This window comes from Borostomias antarcticus, assembly GCF_949987555.1.
Source record: "Borostomias antarcticus genome assembly, chromosome: 10".
In the NCBI taxonomy this organism is placed as follows: domain Eukaryota; kingdom Metazoa; phylum Chordata; class Actinopteri; order Stomiiformes; family Stomiidae; genus Borostomias; species Borostomias antarcticus.
This window is the reverse complement of record NC_140243.1, coordinates 8,869,985-8,893,174: the sequence shown is the minus strand read 5'-3', so window position 1 is coordinate 8,893,174 and position 23,190 is coordinate 8,869,985. Positions and strand designations below refer to the sequence as shown.

Genomic DNA, 23,190 nt, shown 5'->3' with positions numbered 1-23,190 from the left:
CGAGGTGAGATTTTAAACCAGAACTTTTTAAAATCTAAACTCAAAGCTTTATCTAAACCCATATACCCTACTTTTGTTTGAAAAAAATATTAAGACCAAAATAGTTCATGTAGCCTAACTCAGTCAGTTGTGTGGTCATATGCATCCCTTTCCAGAGGGGCACTAGTACAACTTCTGGCTGCGGCGAGTCCTCATAAAGGCGCAGTGTGCCTTTAAAAGGTTGAACTACAAGACTACGATTTCTGTGCTCTAATTTGTTTTCCTAGTCATCAACCTTGCGCAGTAGGCTACAACGGAATAGAGGCGGTTCGCTATCAGCATCTTGCACCATGGACACGGCCAGAAAACCAAAGGCATGGAGATTCTCCTTAGACAAGAAGATGCTGATTCCCATTTTCATCTTGTTGATACAGAAGGCCTCCAAAATGAACGCACAGGATGGCGGTATAGAGGAACTTGCAACTGAGAAAGAGGCTGAAGAAAGTCATCGTCAGGATAGCGTTAATTTATTAACATTCATTCTACTGTTGACCTTAACAATTCTTACCATATGGCTGTTTAAACACAGAAGAGTTCGTTTTCTTCATGAAACCGGGTTGGCAATGATCTATGGTGAGAATGAGGCTATAAGCTATTTGAAACAGCGCATGTCCTCAGTTCTTGCATGAGTGAAATTACTGGCTATTATTAGCATTAACTGTGGACCGATATTCGGCCGTCAACTCAATACTGCGCATTATTATCGTAGTTCGTTGCGTTAGGGTAGCCGATTTTATGTGATGCTTCGCTCACCTAATTGGTATGGGGAGAGAGAGGGTCCACACGTTTTGTACGCCGGCGTTGGTCCAAACTAGTATGCTACAGTAGCCTACGTAGCTGTGAGGAGTAGCTTAGTGTAGCTCTAGTGCGGAAACTCCGGTGGCCGTGGTATTATATATGAGTAAAACAGGCCTCAAATAGATAAAAAGGTAATCGTTGTCTCGCAAAGTAATAACATTTATAAAGAATAGTTTGAAAATATGGTGCACTCTTCTTACTCGCAGAGATCCGGCTGTCCCTAAGCACCAAAACGTACGTCTATACTCTGGAACGTGCTACAGTGTAGCTTCTTGGGCTGTACTTTATGCATCTGGATAATAAGCAGTTGCAGTCGCAGTATTATCTCTCCCCTTAATTTGACCTGTATCGTTTTAATGTCAGTCATTGGGTCAAATTATGTTGTCCATCAAAGCTGGCTTCACTATAGCCTAGTTATTTCCCATCCTTATCAGTTTCTCTTTCATTCTGGAAATGACTGACCAGTCTGCTGACACAAGTCACGGTTCAGTGTGCCTACCTGGCTGACTCGCGATAGTGGCGTAGTTAGGTTTACAATGCAAAAATCACCTGACCATGAGGTCACACGCGGACTGTTCCACTCAAGATAGGACATGGTTAGAATAAGGCACCGTATTAATCTTTACATCTACACTCAGGATTCAGGCAGGCCCATATCGTAGGGACCTGGGTCAAATAGTGTCATAGGCTACTTGGCGGCCGTCTGGCCACTTGTTTAAGATTTCAAGTAGACCGCCATGAGCTGATAATGAAGGCAGTCTCTGCTCGGTTTTTTGGAAGCTCATTCTTATTCTTTCAGCTTATCTGAATGGCCCAGTTCTACAATTTAACTGCCTTCACTGATTAACCAGAGAATGCTGATGGAGGAGATAGACTTTGTTTATTTTCACCTTTACAAATGATTTATATTTATTCATTTTGTTGTAAGGAAGCATATTGTGTGCAACATTCCAATTATCTGGTGCTCTATCTGGGAGAGGTTCATAAACGCACTCTGAAGTTAGAAACATAGGTAGGTGTGTGTGTGCATTTAACGTGTTTGTACAGTTTCATATTACAGCTTTTGGATTAAGACCAATGTCTGGATATAAAGGTGTTCTCCTGATGATGCCAACGAATTTGTTCCACAATGAGAACTTCCTTATTATGTTAGTGGTTTTGAAGGTCCTTACCTGCTGGAGTTGGGCTGTTGTTTGGTTAGTGTGTGTGCGTGCGTGTGTGTGAGGGAGAGTGTGTGTGTGCGCGCGCGGTGAATGTAGTGCTGGCAGTCTTGCCCTGTTTCCTGCTGATGATACTGTCTTACCAGAGGATTTATGTTCTGTATCTGGCTGCCTCTTTCATTTTCCCTAGCTTTATCTCTCTCTCCGTCTATCTCTCTCATGCTCTCTCTCATTCTGTCTCTGACTCTCTCTCTCTCTCTCATTCTGTCTCTGTCTCTCTCTCTTTCTCTCTCTGTCCCCCCTCCCTCCTCCTTCATACTCTACCACCCACTCCTCTAGGCCTCCATGGCTTTGGTGCTGCCTGATCCTTCTGTCTGTGGGAGAGAAACTACAGTACTGTGGCAAATTTTCTAATTTCAGTACTACAGTATCTGTTGTGCTGCCTCGCTTGGCCTAGTTACAATACAGCTTTTGGATGACTAGGAATATTTCCTAGATCCCAAACCTAGATCCATTGTACTGGCTGTGATTCTCACCCTGGACCCTTGTCAGTGTAGCCTGCGGGCTATCGAGTCTGGAGCAGTGTAGCGTAGTGAGTGTAGCTGTGGAAGGACCATGGAAGACGATGTTCAGTTCCTGTAGCGAGGGTACTGTAAGCAGGGCTGGAGGGTGATCGAAACCGGAAGATGTAAATGTGAAAAAACGAACAATGGGAACAGTGTGAACAGTGTTTGTTGGTTTATTAGTGGTGGGTGTGTGCGCATTACTTGTCGGTATACTCCTCAGTTTTTTCCATGTGCCATTTTGACCAGTCTCCGCCCCCCCCCCACAGGTTTGCTGGTCGGTGTGATCCTGCGTTACGGTATCCCCGCCACCAGCTACCACAACAAGACCCCCCCTAGCTGCACCCTGAAGCAGGGGCCGGTCAGCACGCTGCTGCTCAATGTCAGCGGCAAGTTCTTTGAGTACACCCTCAAAGGGGAGATCAACTCTCGGGAGATCCACAACGTGGAGCAGAACGATATGCTGCGCAAGGTAATGCCGCCACACATCGGTGTACTCTCAGGGCTCAACACTGTGATCCATCCCCAGAACACGGACAGATAGTAGAGAACATAAGATGGATTTTCATATGTCATTGTATTCTGTATCCCATTTACCCACTACCACAGATTGAGTATGTCCTCAGGTATAGATTAAGCTCAGATTCCAGGCTAAAAAGTAGCTTTGGTGGCGAGTGCCCTATGAGAGAGCTATTTTGTCAGCCACCGCCCCAATAGTGGTCCCGTGTTCATTAAGTTGCATCATCCTCTTTCAATTCATTCCACAGGTGACCTTTGATCCCGAAGTTTTCTTCAACATATTGCTACCTCCAATAATATTTCATGCAGGATACAGTCTGAAAAAGGTAAATCACATTAACATGTATTGTTTTTCCAAAAAAAGTTTTGATTTGCGTGGTGTAATTTTGTGTATAGATTGACCTGTCATATTTGCAGAATTATTCTTTATTCCATTACTCTTTCTGTTGCAGCAAAATGGTAATGACATCAAAGGGTTCGGCATGATGCTCTGGAGTCTGGTTATGTGGCCTGTAGCAGTAAGGTTCAGCTGGGCATATCTGCTGCCAACACTGTCTGTTTAAGTGGACAGAAGGGGGCCTTAGACAGTCTCTCATTGGTCAGGCTGTGAGAGCATTGACTGTTTACAGAAAATGAATAGGTCTTTTGGGATGCAGTCCAGACGAGATACCTTTCACTTCCCTTCTTAGGTTACCCTTGCATACAGACAGTATGCTGCCGTGGCTGACTCATGCACACAGTAGGCTCCTCTGAACTTAGGGGTTGTTGCATAAACACTACATATTTGGATTTATATTTGAATCTCCAAATATTGCAATCAGGTTTGTCTGGTTGTTTTCTCTCTCTCACTGTATCTACTCATCACTCTTGAGGTGAAGCTCATGTATCAGGGATTCCTGCCTGTGCTTTCAATCAATCAGTCAGTCAGTCAGTCAGTCAATCAATCAAATGTTATTTATATAGCAGATTTCATACAACACAATCTGCTTCACAGAAAGAAAGGAAGGGTATACCTATATTGATCCTACCCCTAATTTCCCAGAGCAAAGCAAAACACCAGACCCCTTTGACCCTTGCAGTCTGGGTGTGTAGCCTGCTGTTTGTATTGGCTTTAATACTGGGTTGGGGAGAGTGAGAGGTGACCTCTGGTGCTCTCGCTTAGAGACCTGCTTTGTGTTTTTTATAACATGGCAGTAGAGCGTTGAGAAAAGCACATTGTGTCACAGAGCAAGGAGAGGTGAACATGAAGAACTGCAATTTAAATAAACAAGCAAACTACATTTTGCTATCAACTACTGCTGACAATGAGATATGTCTGTGAACCATGACAGGCAGTTGTTTTGGTATGATCCTGTACAGTACAGTATGTTGATTTATAGACTGCATCTGTTTCCTGTTGAAATAAAGGGACGCTGCCTCAGGAATTCCCGAGAGTTCATGTTGAATTGTGCAATTTGCTGAGCCAGTTAAGGGGTCTAAGGAAATGGGGAAGCAGTACAACTATTTTCTTTATCTGCTGCCCACAGAGTGCATTCAATCTCTCGTGGAGGTCATGTGTGCGGAAAGAAAGGTTATAGAAAAAATCTCATTCATAGCACATACCTGAGCTGATAGCTGTGCACAGCGTAGAATTGTGATCTGCATACAACAACAGTGTTCTAAACATCTGTTATTACATATGGTTAATGCCCTGTGACCAGAAAGTTTTTTTTAAGCATGGTAGTATTTCTGAGTGGGGAAAAAACTGCCAGAAAGCTGACCTCAGCTGATGTAACTGCCTGGTGTGCCAGAGGACAGATGTTTTGTCCTTGACAAGCCTGATCTCTGTTCTGCTTTACTTCCTGTTTTGAGGTAGAACATGAGCGCAGATTTTTTCGAAGCGTCTCTCTGTGGACAGACATCGGTGCAGCGCTGCCAGTGTGGAGGTTCTCTTCAGACTGACGTGGCGCTGGGTGCAGCCGGTGTTGTTCCGCTGAGGTTAATGTGTTGAGCGTTCCATCCGGACCCATGAGTAGTAATGCAGCGTTTTGCTTTTTTAATATTATAAACGTACTCAAGAACGAATCACATCCTCCGAACCGTTTATAAAATATATCTTACACCTGTGAGCCCTTCAGCTGTGGCCGACCACACAGGGGTCATGAGGAGCGGAGCTGGTGAGAGAATGCTCTCTGTACCGGCTGTCATGAGCCATTGTTTATTCTGCAGCCAGTTATAGTCCCTGGAGGGTGAGTGTGTTTGTGTGTTTACCCGCGTTTCAGAGAGAATAACTTGGTCAGCCATGTCAGCAGGGGGGGGGGGGGGGGGAGGTGTCTAGCATCTCAATGAGAAAACATATGTAGTTGGAGCGGTGAGGTAGACGGCAGCGCACGCATCACAGGGAGCAATAATGTCCTCAAAAAATAGAGGATTAGTCTACTGAACAGCTACAGAAACAGCCAATACTGTACCTCAGTAAGGAACATCAGCAGAAACCATAACTGCTTATCAATTCAAATGTGATTGTGGTTTATCTGACTCTGATTAGTCTCCTTGTGTGCTTCTCGTGGCATTTGAGTGTCAGTCTTGTGTAGCTGCTAGTTTATCTGATGCACTGAGGGAAATGGCTCGGTGAGGAATGGCCACATCACACATACAATGACCTTTCACACATACAGTGCTGCCATACAGTATGTACAGTGCTGTGCATGTGATATACTGCTCTCTCTTCCCTCAGAGACACTTCTTCAGGAATCTGGGCTCTATAATAATGTACGCCTTCCTGGGAACTGCCACGTCATGCTTTGTCATTGGGTGAGTGTGTGCGTGCGTTTGTGTGTGTTTAGCCACAAGTCTATTTTTGATCAAGGTATTTATGAAACAGCATAACCTTACCGTGCAGGTTGGTTTGGTTACATTTTTCTCATTGATCTCTGTGGGCAATCTGCCCTGTCCTCAGGAACCTCATGTACGGCGTGGTCAAACTCATGCAGCTCGTAGGGCAGCTCACCGACAAGTTCTACTACACCGACTGCCTTTTCTTTGGAGCGATCATCTCTGCTACAGACCCAGGTATCACACCGGGGTCCAGGTCACCAGAACCAGGGCCTACTTCTGCACTCCTCATTTGCCGTTAAGCCTGAAACTACACATCATGGCAACCTTCCACTAGATTTGAACTGTTTCATGAGTATTATTTTTTGATGCCATGCTACCCACAGTGGTTAATACTGTGTTTGTTTGTGTGTGTGTGTGTTTGTGTTTGTGTGTGTGTGTGTGTGTTTGTATGTGTGTGTGTGTTTGTATCCGTGTCTGTGTGTCTGCTTGTTTGTGTGTCTGTGTGTGTGTGTTTGTGTGTGTTTGTTTGTGTGTGTGTGTGTTTGTGTCTGTGTGTCTGCTTGCTTGTGTGTTTGTGTTTGTGTGTGTGCGTGTGCGTGTGTGCGTGCGTGTGTGTGTGCGTGCGCCCGCTTGTGTGCGATTGCAGTGACAGTCCTGGCCATCTTTAACGAGCTCCATGCAGATGTGGATCTGTATGCCCTGCTGTTTGGAGAGAGCGTCATGAATGACGCGGTGGCCATTGTCCTCTCCTCGTAAGTCACTGTGGGCACTCCCTCATTGCTGGTCTCCCCCTCAGCTAACTCCACGTCTCCAGCCTGTACGGTCAGGCCGTAACTGAAACCCTACTAAAACCCTTATTTTCTTCCAGAGAAGTCTCTGTTAATGGGCAAAGTTCCCAATCTCTCCTTTTTCCCCTTGTGCTGAAATTCCGCACTGTGGTGTGAGACAGGGCAGCACAGTCCTGCATTACGGATGCGGTGTATCTGTCCCAGAGAAGTGGTGCTCTGCCACCCCCTACTGGACAGATTTTGAACATATTGCATTAAATTACATTATTACATTACAGTCGTTTAGCAGACGCTTTTATCCAAAGCGACTTCCAATAATTGCATTTAACATACGTAGTCAGTGTACTAATACTCACCTGAACTCACAAGTGACTAAGAGCATAATCTAGTGCTAAAGCCAAAGTGTAAGAGTAGACTTTGTCTGACATTTCTCTCTGTAGTTTTATAATGGTAATTACTTGTTACCAGGTAAACATTGTTGATATGAATCAATCATATGATCATATGAATGTATGCGACACCTTTAGTATAGGCTACTTGTGATTGATGAGGGTTGAGATGTTTTTTGGTCCGTTTCAGGTCTATAGCGTCCTACCAGCCAAGCGGAGCCAACACACACACGTTTGACGCCGCAGCTTTCTTCAAGTCCGTGGGGATTTTCCTGGGCATTTTCAGCGGCTCGTTTGCAATGGGAGCGGCCATTGGGGTAGTCACTGCCCTCATATCCTTCACTGAAAGACTATTACTGTCTACATAATCATAACGGAACACCTCTATTATTTACAATTGACTTGACTTGAATTTAAAGTAACTTGAGTCTCCTGGAACTACAAAATGGGGTTACCAGAAAATGTAGCTGCTGTCTTGTGAGTTTGAAGTGTGTTGCATGCTGATCAAAATGGAGTGCTTCTTTAACTCAGTTCCCACGTCACCAAGTTCACCAAGCTGCACTGCTTCCCTCTGCTGGAGACCGCCCTCTTCTTCCTCATGTCCTGGAGCACCTTTCTATTGGCTGAGTCCTGCGGGTTCACAGGTGAGGGTCAGGGGTTGAGGGTCAACTTGGAGGGATTGGGGTCAATAATGTAGAGACAGTGGATGTACAGGCGTGGTCAGTGCATCTTATCTTGTAAATGTTTTCAGTTGTAATAAGGAATGACTGACTAGGCCTAATTAGTTCATGGACAGGTCTTGTGAATCATCCATTTCAGGTCATTTTCATCAATGCTGCAGTGTGGGAGCTAGTGAAGCATGATACAGGGACATGAATAGGCCCACAGATTGTGTTTGCTAGACAATCAGCTAAAGAAAAATGGAGAGGAACACAACATTAAACTCATAAGAGGATTAGACACAGTAATCCTGTGTGTGTGGGAGTGTGTGTGTGTGCACGCGTGTTCGTGCGCACACACTATAGTTCATGGAGTCTCTGTGATACTCTGAGTCTCTGATTTTTAAATGGTGCAGCTGCTACTGTCCGTGTGTCTGTCCGTCCATGTGTTTGTCCATGTCTGTTCGTAACATGAGATTTACACCAATCAACCAGCAGAGGGCAGTAGAGATTGCTCATAAATCATTACTTCACCACCTGGGTGTGATTTTTTTGTATTTTTTAAATCTATATTGTAACTCCCTGGCCACCCTGATCTATTCTGTGTCCTCGTTGGCATGTTAGCAGTGCTGTATTCATCACTAGTCTCTGCTCTCCCCCAGGTGTGGTGTCTGTGCTGTTCTGTGGGATCACCCAGGCTCACTACACCTACAACAACCTCTCTGAAGAGTCCACCAAGCGCACCAAGCAGGTAGGAGATGGTTTGAGAAGGCTATCCAGCTCCCTCTGCTCTCTGCTGCTCCCTAGCTTTGCCACGACACCTCTTTTGCCGTGACAATTTAAAAAGTGTACTTGTGTTGTAGTGCCAGATGGCTCAAATGATCAGCCTGCTGTGACCTTAATCAGGTTTGTCTGAGGACATCTTCTCTGCCGTGACAGAAAGGGGCGGGGCCGCTGGTGAGGAGCAGACAGATACTAAGCTGCAGAGAGAGCAGACTGAATGGCAACAAGACTTGTCTGGAAAATCAGATAGGATAGACATATTTGAAGGTTAAAACTGTCAGGGGAGTGTGTGTGTGTGTGTTTTGTGTGATGTGTTTGTTTGAGAAAGCAGAGTGTCGTCTGTGTGTCGTTCTGCGCTACGGCGAGATGGATGTGTCCAGCTCCGTAGTCACGCCATCCAGGGATCCACACACTCCAGTAATCAAAGCCTCTGCTCACTTCTGAGGGAATGGATGAGGAGCTTGACTCAGGAAGGGCCCTACAGACGTTTTCACTGTGAAGGACTGGGGAAAAAAAAGAACTTCCAGTGTTTGAATGAAACCTGATCGGCAGTCTGCAAAACCCCAGCTGTTGACTAGAGACTCCATGTATTGACTTATGTTCTTCTGAAAGTTTGCTGAAGAGCACAGTCATTTTCAGAGTGATTTATTTCTACACAGTCTTGTTGTGTTATTATAATTTAATTGTTTTGTCATTTGTTTATTGTTGTGTTATTATAATAATGTTATTGCTTTGTCATTTGTTTATTCTTGCCTCCGCAACCGCCGGGGCAGAGGTATATACATTTTTGTAATTAGTTTACTGTAATTGTGTTTGCTTTGTTTCAGCTCTTCGAGGTGTTGCATTTCCTGGCTGAGAACTTCATCTTCTCCTACATGGGTCTGGCTCTGTTCACCTTCCAGAACCACATCTTCAGCCCTATCTTCATCGTGGGGGCTTTTGTATCCAAGGGCTGTGAGAGGGGGAGGAACAGAGGCAGGGCAGGGCTGGGGGAGTGGTAGAGGCAGGGCTGGGGGAATGGTAGAGGCAGGGCTGGGGGAATGGTAGAGGCAGGGCAGGGCTGGGGGAGTGGTAGTAGAGGCAGGGCAGGGCTGGGGGAGCGGTAGAGGCAGGGCTGGGGGAGTGGTAGAGGCAGGGCAGGGGGAGTGGTAGAGGCAGGGCTAGGGGAGTGGTAGAGGCAGGGCTGGGGGAGTGGTAGAGGCAGGGCTAGGGGAGTGGTAGAGGCAGGGCAGGGGGAGTGGTAGTAGAGGCAGGGCAGGGCTGGGGGAGTGGTAGAGGCAGGGCTGGGGGAGTGGTAGAGGCAGGGCTGGGGGAGTGGTAGAGGCAGGGCTGGGGGAATGGTAGAGGCAGGGCAGGGCTGGGGGAGTGGTAGTAGAGGCAGGGCAGGGCTTGGGGAGTGGTAGTAGAGGCAGGGCAGGGCTGGGGGAGTGGTAGAGGCAGTGGTAGAGGCTGGGGGAGTCTGTGCCATCGACTTTTTTCGCTCAGTCTACATTAGCGCATCTACAGACAATATTATTTTGTTACTCACCGAAGTGAATACATTTTTTCACTACAGTTGTAGCCCCACAGTTTTTATTTAAAATGCAGCTTTTTGCACTGAAATAGCATTTATCCACCGCTATCGCTAACGTGATCTCACGTACTGTTTCAGTATGGTGGAGAGAGATCACGTGATCAGGGTTGCAAAGCCAGGCTAGTGGATAGTGGTGGATGTGTGATATTTAAGTGCAAAAAGTGCTTTTTATATAAAAGGTGGGGGGCTGCAACTGTAGCCACCTTAGAGAAAAGGCTTTCATCTTTCGCCTTTCTTCTTCACTTTGGTGAGTAACAAAATAATATTGTGTATAGATCCAGTAATGTAGACCAATTGAAAAAAGCCAATGGCGCAATGAATGGTCCCTGGCAGGGCAATACCGGGGTATAGCCCCGAATACAATACCGACCTGGACCGGGGCTGGGGCTGGGGCTGGAGGAGAGGTAGAGGTAGAGGCTGGGGTGGGGGGAGAGGTAGAGGCTGGTGTTGGGGGAGATGTAGAGGCTGGTGTTGGGGGAGAGGTAGAGGCTGGGGTGGGGGGAGAGGTAGAGGCTGGGGTGGGGGGAGAGGTAGAGGCTGGTGTTGGGGGAGAGGTAGAGGCTGGTGTTGGGGGGAGAGGTAGAGGCTGGGGTGGGGGGAGAGGTAGAGGCTGGGGTGGGGGGAGAGGTAGAGGCTGGTGTTGGGGGAGAGGTAGAGGCTGGTGTTGGGGGAGAGGTAGAGGCTGGTGTTGGGGGAGAGGTAGAGGCTGGGGTGGGGGGAGAGGTAGAGGCTGGTGTTGGGGGAGAGGTAGAGGCTGGGGTGGGGGGAGAGGTAGAGGCTGGTGTTGGGGGAGAGGTAGAGGCTGGTGTTGGGGGGAGAGGTAGAGGCTGGTGTTGGGGGAGAGGTAGAGGCTGGTGTTGAGCGGGATGGTAGAGGCTGGTGTTGGGGGGGAGGTAGAGGCTGGTGTTGGGGGGGAGGTAGAGGCTGGGAGCAGGCTGGTGATCTACCTGACCAGCCCACTGCCCAGGCTCGTTCCATCCTCATGACTACAGCTGAATTTAGCACTTAAGCCTGAACTGAAGAACCCTTTAAATCCCCTGGGCTTTTGAGTCCAGCTCGGTTCCCCTCACTCCCCACTTCCCCACTGGCAGTGCCAACACTGACTAACAAGGTGTTCCTGGACAGTCGGTCCATGCACATCTTAGGGTCAGGTCTTCTGTATTGTTTCATTGTTGATAAATGAATGGAGGCAGGAAAACCCTTTTTTAATTGTCCTCAGTTGTGGAATTCACTTCCTTAACGGGTGACCTTTGCGTCAGATTGCCATCTTTATAGGAAGGGCGTCCAACATCTACCCTCTCTCCTTCTTGCTCAACCTGGGCCGCAGACACAAGATCAGAGGGAACTTTCAGCACATGATGATGTTTGCAGGTGTGCCACCACCGTCGGCCATGTTTATCATGTTCATCTTCTCCATCAACATGTCAATAGCCTTTAAGTGCATTAAAGTACATTCGGGAATTAGCATGGTTTATGGGCTTATCGAAAAAATGACGAATGACGAAAAAAAGCAACAATATGGACCCCGTTGTCTCATGTCAGACAGCCCTATGCCATTCCTTCATCAGTCACCTGTTGACGTTGTGTTGACAACATGTGACCCCAATGTGACTGAGCCCCTGTGTGTGTGTGTGGGGGGGGGGGGGGGGCGGTGTCCAACACATCTAACTGATTTGCTGTCTTTCCATTCAATAGAGTTGACTTTATGTATGTAAGACCTCTTCTGTATTGATGACTGTGGGTAATGCCCCCCCCCCCACCCAAACCCCCGCCCCACCCCCACCCTGGCAGGGCTGAGAGGGGCGATGGCGTTCGCCCTGGCCATCCGGGACACGGCCACCTACGCGCGGCAGATGATGTTCACCACCACGCTGCTGATCGTCTTCTTCACCGTCTGGGTGTTTGGCGGCGGGACCACACCCATGCTGTCCTGGCTGCACATCAGGTCTGCCCCTCGCTACGGCTCCGTGCGTCTGCCTCCTTAACTCTGTCTCATCTCTCTCCTCCTCTCTCTCTGTCAGTCTGTCTGTCTCTCTACTGATCTATCAGCAACGAGTCCTCTACACTACAACCGTAACAATCAGTATACCTCTCATTACCTTCTGCTATGGATGCGGGGGGAGTTTTTGGTTTTGTCCAGGAGATGGGGCAAGTTTACACTTTCATATCCGTCTGTTGGCTCCCTCCATCTGTCACCATGGGAACTGTAGGAAGCCCTCCAGTCCTCAGCGTTCACCCTGAGCGCTGCCAGCGCCACCCGCCCGCCACTCGAAAATGACTATGGTTTCTGAGCCAAGGAGAGGCGCTCGCTAGTGCCAGGCGACACCGAGCCAACAAGTGTAACAGGAGCTAACCTGGACGGTAACATCAGCCGCCGGGGAGCTGACGACAACGGCCGTGATGTCATACCGACTGACGGAGCCGTCTGGAGGAGCTTGGCCAGCCCCAGGTGTCAGCCTGTCACTCGTCTTGCCTCGCTCCGTGAGCGTCCAAGGCTGAGATTGCCAGGGTTGCTGTTCTTCATAATAAAAGAGGATTATGGGTAGAGCTGTGTTTGCAAGCAGCTGCCTGTGGCTGAAGAGCTCAGTTTAATATGAGCAATGTTGGCTGGGTCTGAGTGGTAGGCGTTGTTGTCGGGTTGTTTTTTCCGGGAGGGTTGTTCACCAGGGGTGTGAAAATCTCCACACACACACTCTCACCCATCACCATGGTGACCAGGAGCAGCCAGAGGGCGTCCTTGTCTGACTGCGAAGGGAGAAAAGAAGTCCTCTGCTCGGGGCGAGGGTCTCTTGACTCGCCCCCCCCCCCCCCCCGCCGTAACCGGGACAGGTGGGCTCAGTCTTCAGCCTCGGCGGGGGAGGAGCCAGGAGGGAGGAGCCAGGAGGCCGGGTGCACTGTACAGTCAGGAGGGGAGGGGGGGGGAGGGGGTCGGAAAAGAGCCCGCTGGTCTCTGTCACCGGGCTTTTGTTTGACAGTCTCTAGTGTGGTACCGGGCCTCCTGCCTCTCGTCATGCTGTCTGGCTCAGGGAGGGACTCTCCTCCGCCGTGCTACAGAACTCTAGGTCACCGGGCTCCTCTGCCAGAACACTACAGATTATCCCCCCTGGGCCATTAACTCAAATGGTTACGGGCTTTTTGTGTCTACAGAGACGGGGGCTGCGTTCCGAATCGCCTACTACCCTACTATATAGTATGCCAAAACAGAATGTAGTATGTCCCAATACATAGTATGCCACATGCAGTATGGCAAAAATACCAGGATGACCTACTACATCCGGTCATATTTTGCAGTATGCACGCCAGCAGGCTTTTCTGGCTATTCTGACCCACAATCCTTTGCGCAGCGGTAATGTGCGTCACATGCGCGAGTTGACAGCTGTAGACGAATGTCGCGTTATGGACAGCGACGGATGTGGGCAAATTTCAAGGCGCAATGTTATGACAAGGTAATATGTCCCAATTGGATGCCTACTGCTTGCAAAGTACGTACTTTCTAAGGGCAGCTGTAGTAGGTACTGGTAGTAAGAAGTAGAAGTATGCGATTCGGAACGCAGCCTAGGAGTCATATGTTCGAGGGATTCAAGTAGCCAAAACGAATGGATGTTTAGATTGTGTGTGTGTGTGTGGGGGGGGGGGGGGGCTTAATATTAAACTTTCCGATTTCCAGCCTCTATGCCACTCTTAACGGAAATATTCTGCATTATGACGATTCATTATGACGAAGTCTGCAAGCTAGTTAAGTAGACACGGCACCTTTTGTGAAGTCTGGGGTTAAGCCAGATGATACGAATGGGGACAATTATACTTCCCAGTTTTTTAGTTTAACCCAGAACATCTGCTGTGTGTCGCTGCCAGGATAGAGGATCTGTCTCTGCCCCCAAAACACAGGATCACGCTAGACTGAGACCGATGCCAATGAATGTATTGGAGCTACGGTGATTATTCCTCTCTGTCTAATCCTCCAGCAGATCCCTGCAGTAAGCATCGGTCTCGTACACAGTGCTGCATAAATAACGTTTGAAACTGCTGCTGTCTCTGTGAGCCTTCCCCACCCTGCCCCTTTGGATAGGTTTCTCTGGTAATGATTTAGCTCACATGGCTGTGTGTGTGTGCGTGTGCGCGCGGGCACTGGGCAGGGCTGACGTGTATGTGTGTCTGTGTGAGAGGGCACAGACAGGGCTTGCGTGTGTATGTGTGTGAGAGAGAGAGAGGGGACAGGGCAGGGCTGACATGTCTGTGTTAATGTTTTGTGTGCCTGATGATGACCCCCCCCCAGGGGTCTGGTCCAGACCTGTCATGCCTATAATCTCCCGGCTGGGGCCCCATGACACAGAACATGTGATCCAGGCCTCGCTGCATGTGGACAGACTCGGATGTGTTTTAACAGAGCTCCTATGACTCTGATGACAAACATGGCATGAAACAGAGAAGCGTTTAGTTCCAGAAGTTAAAGGGGGACAGATGTCCGCAGTCATTGTGTTGTGAAGTATAAACGCCCCATTATCCCCCGGTACTGTTTTCAGTACTAAGTTCCCATGAACCTGAGGTGCATTCTCGAAACGTTCAACTTATGTACATGCTGGATATTCTACTTTTGGTTTTCTTGTTTCTTGTTGGTGGCGCAGACAGCGAGGCGGGTGTCAGTTCTCTCACTCTTCTCTGCTGATAATAATAACACTTAAGAACTTCCGTTTGTTATTGCACTTTTCAAGCGTACAGCGCACAGAGCGCTTCCCATTCATGCAGCAGTTCAAATGGCAGCAATGACGAGTCTGCTGTACCCTGTTTGTGCCAAGGCAGAGTTGGGGAAGACCCAGAGTCCCAGGAGGAGGAGGAGGAGGAGCAACCGTGGCGCTATGTCAGGTGACATTTGAAAGGGTTACCCAAACCCCCCCATGTACCCCAGTCTGTGTTCCGGGTGGCTAACATTGGGTGACTCACTCTTCACTCTACCTCACTCTTCCCTGGGCTGAATGTTCTACTTTGCGCTCAACGCCTGTCTGGACCTGGGAGTGTGTTACAATATAGTACAACCCATAATAATGAGCGCCAGGGGTTGGGGCCAGGTGAGCTGGCTGTAAATAAACAAGGCTATAATAAGAGCCTTGGGGTATCATTTACTGGTCTGATCACATGACCAGAAACGCAGACTCCTGGCCCTAGCAATTGACGATAATGTGTGGGTTTTTACTGTAAGCATAGCTTTGAAAAATGAAATGCGAGACGGCCTCCGTGACGGCCTCGAGCCCTCGAGCCGTAATTACAGTCCGATGATGATGATGACGACGACGCTGATGATGATGCACACAGTCCCAGGGAAGGCGGGTGCTGGTGGAGGTGTTTTTTTTGGTTGCTGTGGGTGCTGCTGTTACTGTGTGTCTGCCTGGGGCTTTCTCAACTGGAGGGAGGGAGGGAGGGAGGGAGGGAGGTGGGGGGGGGTCACTGTGGAGAATCTGTGGAGAGTAACAGTGACGGCTTGAGCCTGCTTCGCTTCTGCCAGCCACCCCTCTGGTTTTCATACGACCGCATCCGGGAGGAATCACGCTCGGCGTTCTCTGGAAACTGCCGGCAGCAGCAGGTTGGCGTGACTGGAGCAGAGCAGCTCCAACAGGAAGGAGGGTGGAGGGAGGGGAGGGGAGCAGCGGGGCACGGGAGGAGGAGCAAGGTGATGTAGAGGGCAACACATGGAGAACTGGCAGGGAGGGAAGTAGAGAAGTTTCACTATTACAAAATCCATTTTCTGTCACGTTATGCATGTGTGTGTGTGTGTGTTCATAATGTGTGTGTGTGAACTTGATCCGGTTAGAGTTCAGTATCTTATCAGGGGAAGTTTGTGGCCGTGCTGCTCTCTGTCTGGTCTCCGTCACGGGCCTGGATCTCCCCCCCCGAGCGTCTCTTCTGGATCCTTCCTGAGGCAGCCCCCACCTCCGTGGACTTTACACGTCTTTGTCTTGCCAGGGCCTCCGACCTCCACAGCCTAGCCCCCCCGACTGTCCTCCAGCAGGCCTCGTATCTTCTTTCCTCCCCAGCCCCAGCCCTTTCCCTGCCACCCCCCCCCCCCCCCCCCCCTCAGCTGTGCTGGACAGAGCCCCCTCCCCCCTAGCTGTGCTGGAGAGCCCCCCCCCCTCCCTCAGTTGTGCTGGAGAGCCCCCCTCCCTCAGCTGTGCTGGAGAGCAGCCCCCCCCCCCCCCCCCCCCCTCAGTGTCAGGGTCTGTTTGGACAGTTGGACTCCTGCGCTCTGGAACCTTGTCTAGCTAACTCCTGGGTTTGGAAACGGAGCAAAGGAGACTACTGTCCTCAACTTGCTGACTGGAAATGCAGAAGAGCTTATTAAGACATGTCACAGAGGTGCTGAGAGATGTCATTGTTTTGCCGTAGTTAGATTCAGGTACCAAAAACCCCAGTGTAATGGGATGCGGGCAGATATGTGTCCTATCAGATAACCCAGCCATGCGGTTTGGTCACAACAGATCGGGTACTCAAAAATATAAGCATGTGCGGTTCCACTTCTGTACCTTGGCCTCTGTCCATGTACTGTAGACTGGTCTGACTTCTTGACACATTTCACCTGTGCTCAAAATGAACTGTCCCCAGTATACACAATAGTGCCTCTGTGACTGAATGTGCTTTAGCCTTTTCCACTGGATCAGGTCGGGTTCATTTTAATCCACCGCTAGTTGGGGAAAAAGACACCAATGTGAAATTCCAGAGAGGCCAATAGCGCTGATGAAGAACTGAAGATAGAACCCTAGCATAATCCTCTCTTAATGTTGTATCAACAGGACTGTATCCTGTTTGTTCATGCTTGAGGCTTTTGCAGAACTAATGCTTTCTGTACAGTATTTAGTGTTTTCTTCATGGATTTCCACACACACACGCACACACACAGACACAGTCCTCTAACCTGTTTCCTCTCTCTCTATGCAGGGTTGGAGTGGACCCAGACCAGGACCTGCAGCCCAGTGGAGATAACTTCATGGTCCTTCAAGGGGTGGGTGGTCCCTGGCCTGTCAATCAAGTGTCTATGGAGGTCCTCAACCGACCGTGGGGACGTCATTAGCGGATTAGACTCCAATTTGCCTTTATTTATTAGCCTTTATCTAACCAGCCAACCCATTGAATTACAAATCTCCTTTTCAAGACCAAGAAAGGAATCAAATGGAATATACAATCAGTACAAATATACAGGTCATCATTTAAACCATCTAAGCACAATATTGGTACAATAATGGTGCAACACTGGTACAGTAATGGTACAACACTGGTACAATACTGGGGTGGTTGAGCACAGCAGTTCCTAACAGTCGCAGGCTAACCGTCATCACATCAGCCACTGATCTGAGCTGGTTCCTTTGCTGTGGGTTTCTGAAAGTGTAATCATCACCTTCCACTTCCACCTTAAACTTTGTCCGACTCAGATGCAGGTTTTGTCCAGGAACTGCTGACTTTCAGAACGGAAACACTCTTATCAGAGAGGAGTAGTTAGATGCAGTAAGAAAAGATGAACGTATGCTGAACTGCACTGATGGGCTAACAAAGCGCATGATTGGTGTGCATTGTTATAACAGCTATTTACTTTAGTTTGCCAGCCATGCAAATATATCCTATATTGTAATCACACAGCATCAGACACGGCAACGCGTCTCCAGCCAGTTGCCTAAATAATGAATGTGCCTAACGAACTTGGCTCTCAAAATTCTTCACACCTGTACAGTGTCACGTTCCCCCCCTCTCTGCTGAGAGAGCAGGAGCCTGGGTTAAGACCAGGGGGGAGGCGGGAGGCTGGTCGTTGGGGTGAGGTGTTGCTGGGTGTGGGTGGTGATGGTGATTGTGGGGGAGGGCTGTCCACCAGTCAGTCAGAGGGAGATGTTACTGCTCACACTGTTGTGTGTTTACCTCCAGAGGCTTAACTCTGGCCAGCCTGCCCCCGTCTTTGTCTCATCTCTTGTCCTCGCCCCCCGCTGATATATTTACCCTCTGCTAAGTAGTTTTCCACCGACCGGCTTTTAACACATGGGTGGTCTCCTACCAGCGACGTCCCAGAGACATTGTAATGCAAAGATATCCCGAGTACACGGCGATGGTTTCTTCTAGCACTTCCTGAGAGCTCGGGTGGATCTTTAACGAGCCACAAGTACACGGTGATGAGAGAGACATTTGGGGGGGGGGGGCATAGACTGGGGTCCTTCAGCGTGTGTGTGATGTGTGTTTCCCTGTGTCTCCCCAGGACGGTCCCCAGCCCGAGGGGCTGAGTAAGACCAAGCAGGAGAGCGCCTGGCTCTTCAGACTGTGGTACACCTTCGATCACAAGTATCCTTCCTCTGCCATGCCGCCCCCGCCCCCCCCCCCCCCACCACCCCGCCCTGCGCCGGGTCGCTCGCCGACTGGCCGTCACAAGCTGTAGTTTCCTGCGTGCACGCCTGTGAAAACACCACACTGGATACCGTTTTATGGCGCTCGTATTAACGGCGTGTTCGTTCACCACCCGGGGGATGCGGAAGAGAGAGCAGGCCCGTACTTGGGAGACAGGTGTTGGAAATAACAGTCCCTGGTGAAAGTGTCTCTCAAACGCTCCTCCCTAATCCCCTCCATCCTTCCTTCCTTCCTCCCGCCCTCCTCCTCTGCAACGGAACAATGGTCTCCCGGGTCGTCGACGTCGTCTAATGATTCTCGAAGAGCGCAGCGGTGCTTTTCCGTGGGGACTCTCTCCATGGTGACACGTGCCAGACACAGCCGAGTGATGTGGGAGGAGCTAGTTGGTTAGTTATTAGGAGTGGTCATTTCTCTTGGGTTCCCTCTGGGAGAAGTTGTGTGTGTGCACGTGTGTGTGTGCGCGTGTGTGTGTGTGTGTGTGTGCGCGTGTGTGTATATATGTGTGCGTGCACCACAGGGCGCCGCTACTGGCGTTAGGCACACACATTGGCTACGGGTGTTAAAGGTTCTTTGTCCCTGGGTGTCAGACCAGGTGGTGTAAACCCCCCTGAGAGAGTGGAGGCATGCCAGCCTCAGAGCAGACGGCTAATCCTCCCTCTGCTCCGCTCATATTAAAGGGGGAGGGCGAGGTGTGAAGTCCATTAATGGCAAGCAGAGTTCTGTGGAGGGGTCCGTTTCAGGCTGACGTGCCGCCGTAGCACCCTGGCTGACTCGAGAGAAACTCTCCACTGTACTCGGGTACATCAACAACACGACAGCCAGCCAGCCTGCTTGTGTGTGTGTGTGTGATATTTGTTTTTCTGATGAAGAATCAGAAGTGAATAACGATACTGAAACTCCCCAAGTTTCGAAGGTTTTTGGTTTCCTTGACGATAGCCCAGCTACCTGAAACCCATCCTGACCCACAGTGGCCCCCCCCTCACCACCACCCTGCCTGCCTGCTGTGGCCCCCTGGCTCGATGCCTGACCAGCCCTCAGGCCTACGAGGTGGGTACTGCGCATGTACACACACACGCACACAACACACACACAAACAGGCCCATACTGATGCCACAAATAGGCTCATAATAGAGTAGCTGCACATCCAACCTGTCTTTAGGCCAGGTGCAGGATATAAAAGAACAAAGAAATCTTGAGGGAAATTAACTTCCGCACACTGGATTATAGTTCCTAGTAATATTCACTATGGTAATGTTTCAGCCCAGGGTCTCCATCAGGCAAAATGACTCACAGGACAGGAAGGCGATAGGAAGCGGGGTGTATATATAGGCAGTGAGCCGATGACATTGCTTTGATATCACTGTCAGCTAATTAAGTATAGCACATTAGTCATTCCATAATGTAGTAAAACGGGTGCAAGTATTAGAGAAATACTAGGAATACGAGGGGATTATACAGAAAGTAGCAAAATCAGCATAATAATCGGCAACAAGATGATGGGTTGGAACGTTGCTATAATAGGGAATATAATATTGGGTTATAGCTATAATCCAGTGTGAGGATATCCATTTTCTCACAAACATACTCAATACAAATCTCGGAGGCTTCTCTGATAATGATCCTCATCGTGTTTATTTTTGTGACCTTTTTATTTTTTACTTTCATTAGAACTGAAAGTACAGGAGAGAGTTTGAGTTTTGTGAGTGAAGACGACACAGGATTGCAGAAGTGGAACATGGGAGTGGGGGGGGGGCACATCAGCGAACATCACAAGTGACTGTTGAAATCAGTGCTATAGGCTGAATTCCTTATCGGAAATTACTATAAGTATTTTACTATAAGTCATTGAACTGCCACATGAGTGGGCCTGCATTTTTTTTTGTTCATGAATAGGCATGTTTGCTTGCTTGGAACATCTAGAAGCTCTGATGTGGAAATATACCATGACCTATTTTTTGGAGCCTTTAGCCCAGTTCCTCATTTGCGTGTGTCGTCTTTGTAGTCTGTCAGTCCAATCACTACATTCTAAATGTGTGTTTAGAATGCCTGGAAGCACAACACGAAGGCGCCAAGGCTTTCAGCATGAGAGCAAATGGAGGAAGAAGCTTTTTACATTAGGCTGTAGCTACAAAAGGCCCATTCAACAGTACCGTGATGATCTGTTGTGTGTCCGAATATTTCAAACACAGAGAACAGCCTTTCTCACAGGGACGGTCACACTTGATTTCCCTTTGGCAAATTCCCCAATTCACTTCATTTCTAAGACTCATCACATGGGCTGGATTCTGTTTTGTCTCACAATCAGCCATTATGTTTGTCTTTCCCATGTTCTCCGGCTCTCTGAATGGTCTGCCCTCCACTGCATTACTAACCCATCCTCTGATCCAGTTTTTTACTGCAGATTTCCATTAACATTGGGGTTTAATCTATGGTTTGTTGTGAAACATTGATAGCCAACATTTCATAATCATCTCTTTCACTCTTTCGGTTCTGCTATCTTTGTACCTTCTCTATTTCTACTCTCTTCTCTCTCCTCTTTTTCTTCCTCTCTCTCTCTCTCTCTTTCTCTCTCTCTCTCTCTTTGATTTTGTCTGTGTTCGAGCCAGCAGAGATTTCACAGGCTATGAATCCCGGTTATTGTCAACATGATCAGGACAGTCCAATGGTTTGTGTTGGAGAGAGAGAAGGAGAGAGAGAGTGTGTGAGAGAGAGAGAATGATTAAATGGAGCTCTTTGTCTTCTTGTTCTTCATGGACATTCTGAGATGTGGAGTGATACCGGAGGGGGTGATGTGGCCCATGGACGAAACTGCTTTCGGGCCATCTAGGATGTCTCCGTTACATTTTTTTTCCTGAACACAAGCTCTAAAAAATAAGATTTGTATGACTTTGGGATTGGGGTAGTCTTCCACTACTCTGCACTACTCTGTATTTACGAATGCAACTCCAGCAATCTCTATCGACTTTTACAGCCCAATGGTTTTGGTTCCATATTTTCCTTTTGTTTCTCTCTCTCTCTCTCTCTCTCTCTCTCTCTCTCTCTCTCTGCATTTGTTAGAGTGGTTATGTAATCATGATTATTTTAGTTTGATCCCTGTCATCAGAGTAATCCCTGTGTTGGCCCTGCGTAAACCTATGCGCACTAACCCAACACCCGGAGGTCGGCAGCAGTGGGCTGCACTGGGACCGTTGATTCCTAGACACACCCAATCAGAGCTGAGATAATATTGAACCCCGACTCAACCTAATGCATTCTATGCCCATAGAGTGAGTGTTGCTTTATGTTAGAACAATCCTGGTTGCAACTCAGCAGGTTGTTGGGGATGGTCGGTTACAGCTGTGTGTCTGATCTGATGCATGTGTGTTCCAACTTTTTGTGGGATTAATCTCTTGATCTACGAAGAACTAAGTGGAGGTTTCCTTTTTGTCTGTATGTATGACTCCACAGTGTCCCTCATAAACCTCTCTACTGTTTATGGCAGCGTGTCTGAGAATTTGTTGCGTGTGTGTGTGAACGTCTGCGTCTTCCTCCCCTCATGTTTGTTATGGTGTGTTTTGCAGAACCATGAGCAGTTGAGGGACAACGACTCCGACCTCATCCTTAACGACGGGGACCTGACCCTCACCTACGGCGACACGGCCATAACCGCCAACGGGGCCGGGTCCGGCGGCGCTGACGCGGCAGTGGGGGGGGGGGTCCCTGGCTGGGGGGGCGCCGGCGTCAGGAGGAGCGGCAGCACGTCCGAGGAGGCCCTGGAGCGCGAGCTGGACTCTCGCGAGCAGGAGCTGCTTAGCCGCGGCACGCGCCTCGTCTTCCCCATCGAGGACAACGCCTGACCACACCCCCCCTCCCCACCCCCCACCCCGCCCGCTTCGATACAGTCCCACCGACTGTCCCCCCCCCCCCCTCCGCCAATGCCGCCTCGCCCCCCTCAGAACAGAGATTTGGGGGGGAGGGAGGGGGGGGGGAGGGAGGGGGGGGGGGGTTGCAGGGGTTCGGGATTCATCTTGATTTTTGTTTGCGGACTGACTGAGGAGCAGAGAAATGAAGGAGCGTTTCATCGTCTTTACTGAATTGCAGCTGAGTATTGAGACCTGTGTCACCTAGTCCCTCAGAGAGAGAAAGAGAGAGGGGGGTGGGGGGTATTGAGGACAACACCCCTCGCTGTGATACTGTGACTCCATTATACTTTTTTTTTTCTCTCCCCTGCTTTTGAGAGAAACCCCTTTTCATGATATGAATTGCGGGACAACTGACCTTCCTGGGAAGTGCAGTGGATGCACTGCGGCTTGGTCACGTTCTGTGTGTTACAATGGGAGTTGAAGAGTGGGATGGTGTCAGTCGCAGTGCTGTCATGTCAGGTCCAGTAGTATCTCTTGTTTCCCAGTCGTCGCTGATGAAGGCTGAGTGGCCATGGCTGCTCTTCACAATCCCATTAAGCACCCCAGGCTTTCATACCTCATTCACACTCCCCACTCCTACCCTCCTGCATGATATCTGGATGGGGAATCAGAACTATGTAGGTATATTGTATGACATTATCTCTAGATCATAACTCCCACCAGGGCTGAATGAAAGGCCTTCCCTCACAGAACGCCTGGTGTGTGTCGGGAGGCTTGGAGCCACGCTATGTAGCGCAGGCAGTCTGTCAAAGTGTCAAAGTGTGATTGGCTGGGAGAACGTTCCACCTTCTAACTACCGTCGCAGTCTGTGAAAGATGACCACCAGA

General features: G+C 49.1%; 1 protein-coding gene across 2 annotated transcripts; it reads left to right on the top strand.

Annotated features, from left to right (window-relative positions):
* Nucleotides 1-380: 380 nt before the first annotated feature.
* On the top strand, nt 381-22,354 carry slc9a7 (solute carrier family 9 member 7; the record flags this gene model as incomplete). 2 transcript variants are annotated; one of them, XM_084443945.1, is made up of 17 exons in its annotated part: nt 381-612; nt 2,830-3,032; nt 3,328-3,405; nt 5,796-5,872; nt 6,018-6,130; nt 6,543-6,648; nt 7,264-7,407; nt 7,605-7,717; nt 8,395-8,483; nt 9,343-9,456; nt 11,348-11,459; nt 11,880-12,033; nt 14,889-14,951; nt 17,016-17,079; nt 18,316-18,398; nt 19,403-19,508; nt 22,022-22,354. In XM_084443945.1, the coding sequence occupies 17 exons, from the start codon at nt 381-383 to the stop codon at nt 22,295-22,297; spliced, it is 2,127 nt and encodes a 708-aa protein (XP_084300071.1). In that variant the 3' UTR covers nt 22,298-22,354. The 2 variants fall into 2 exon arrangements, with proteins under 2 accessions (XP_084300071.1, XP_084300070.1); XM_084443944.1 differs by lacking the exon at nt 14,889-14,951.
* Between the last annotated feature and the right edge of the window lie 836 nt (nt 22,355-23,190).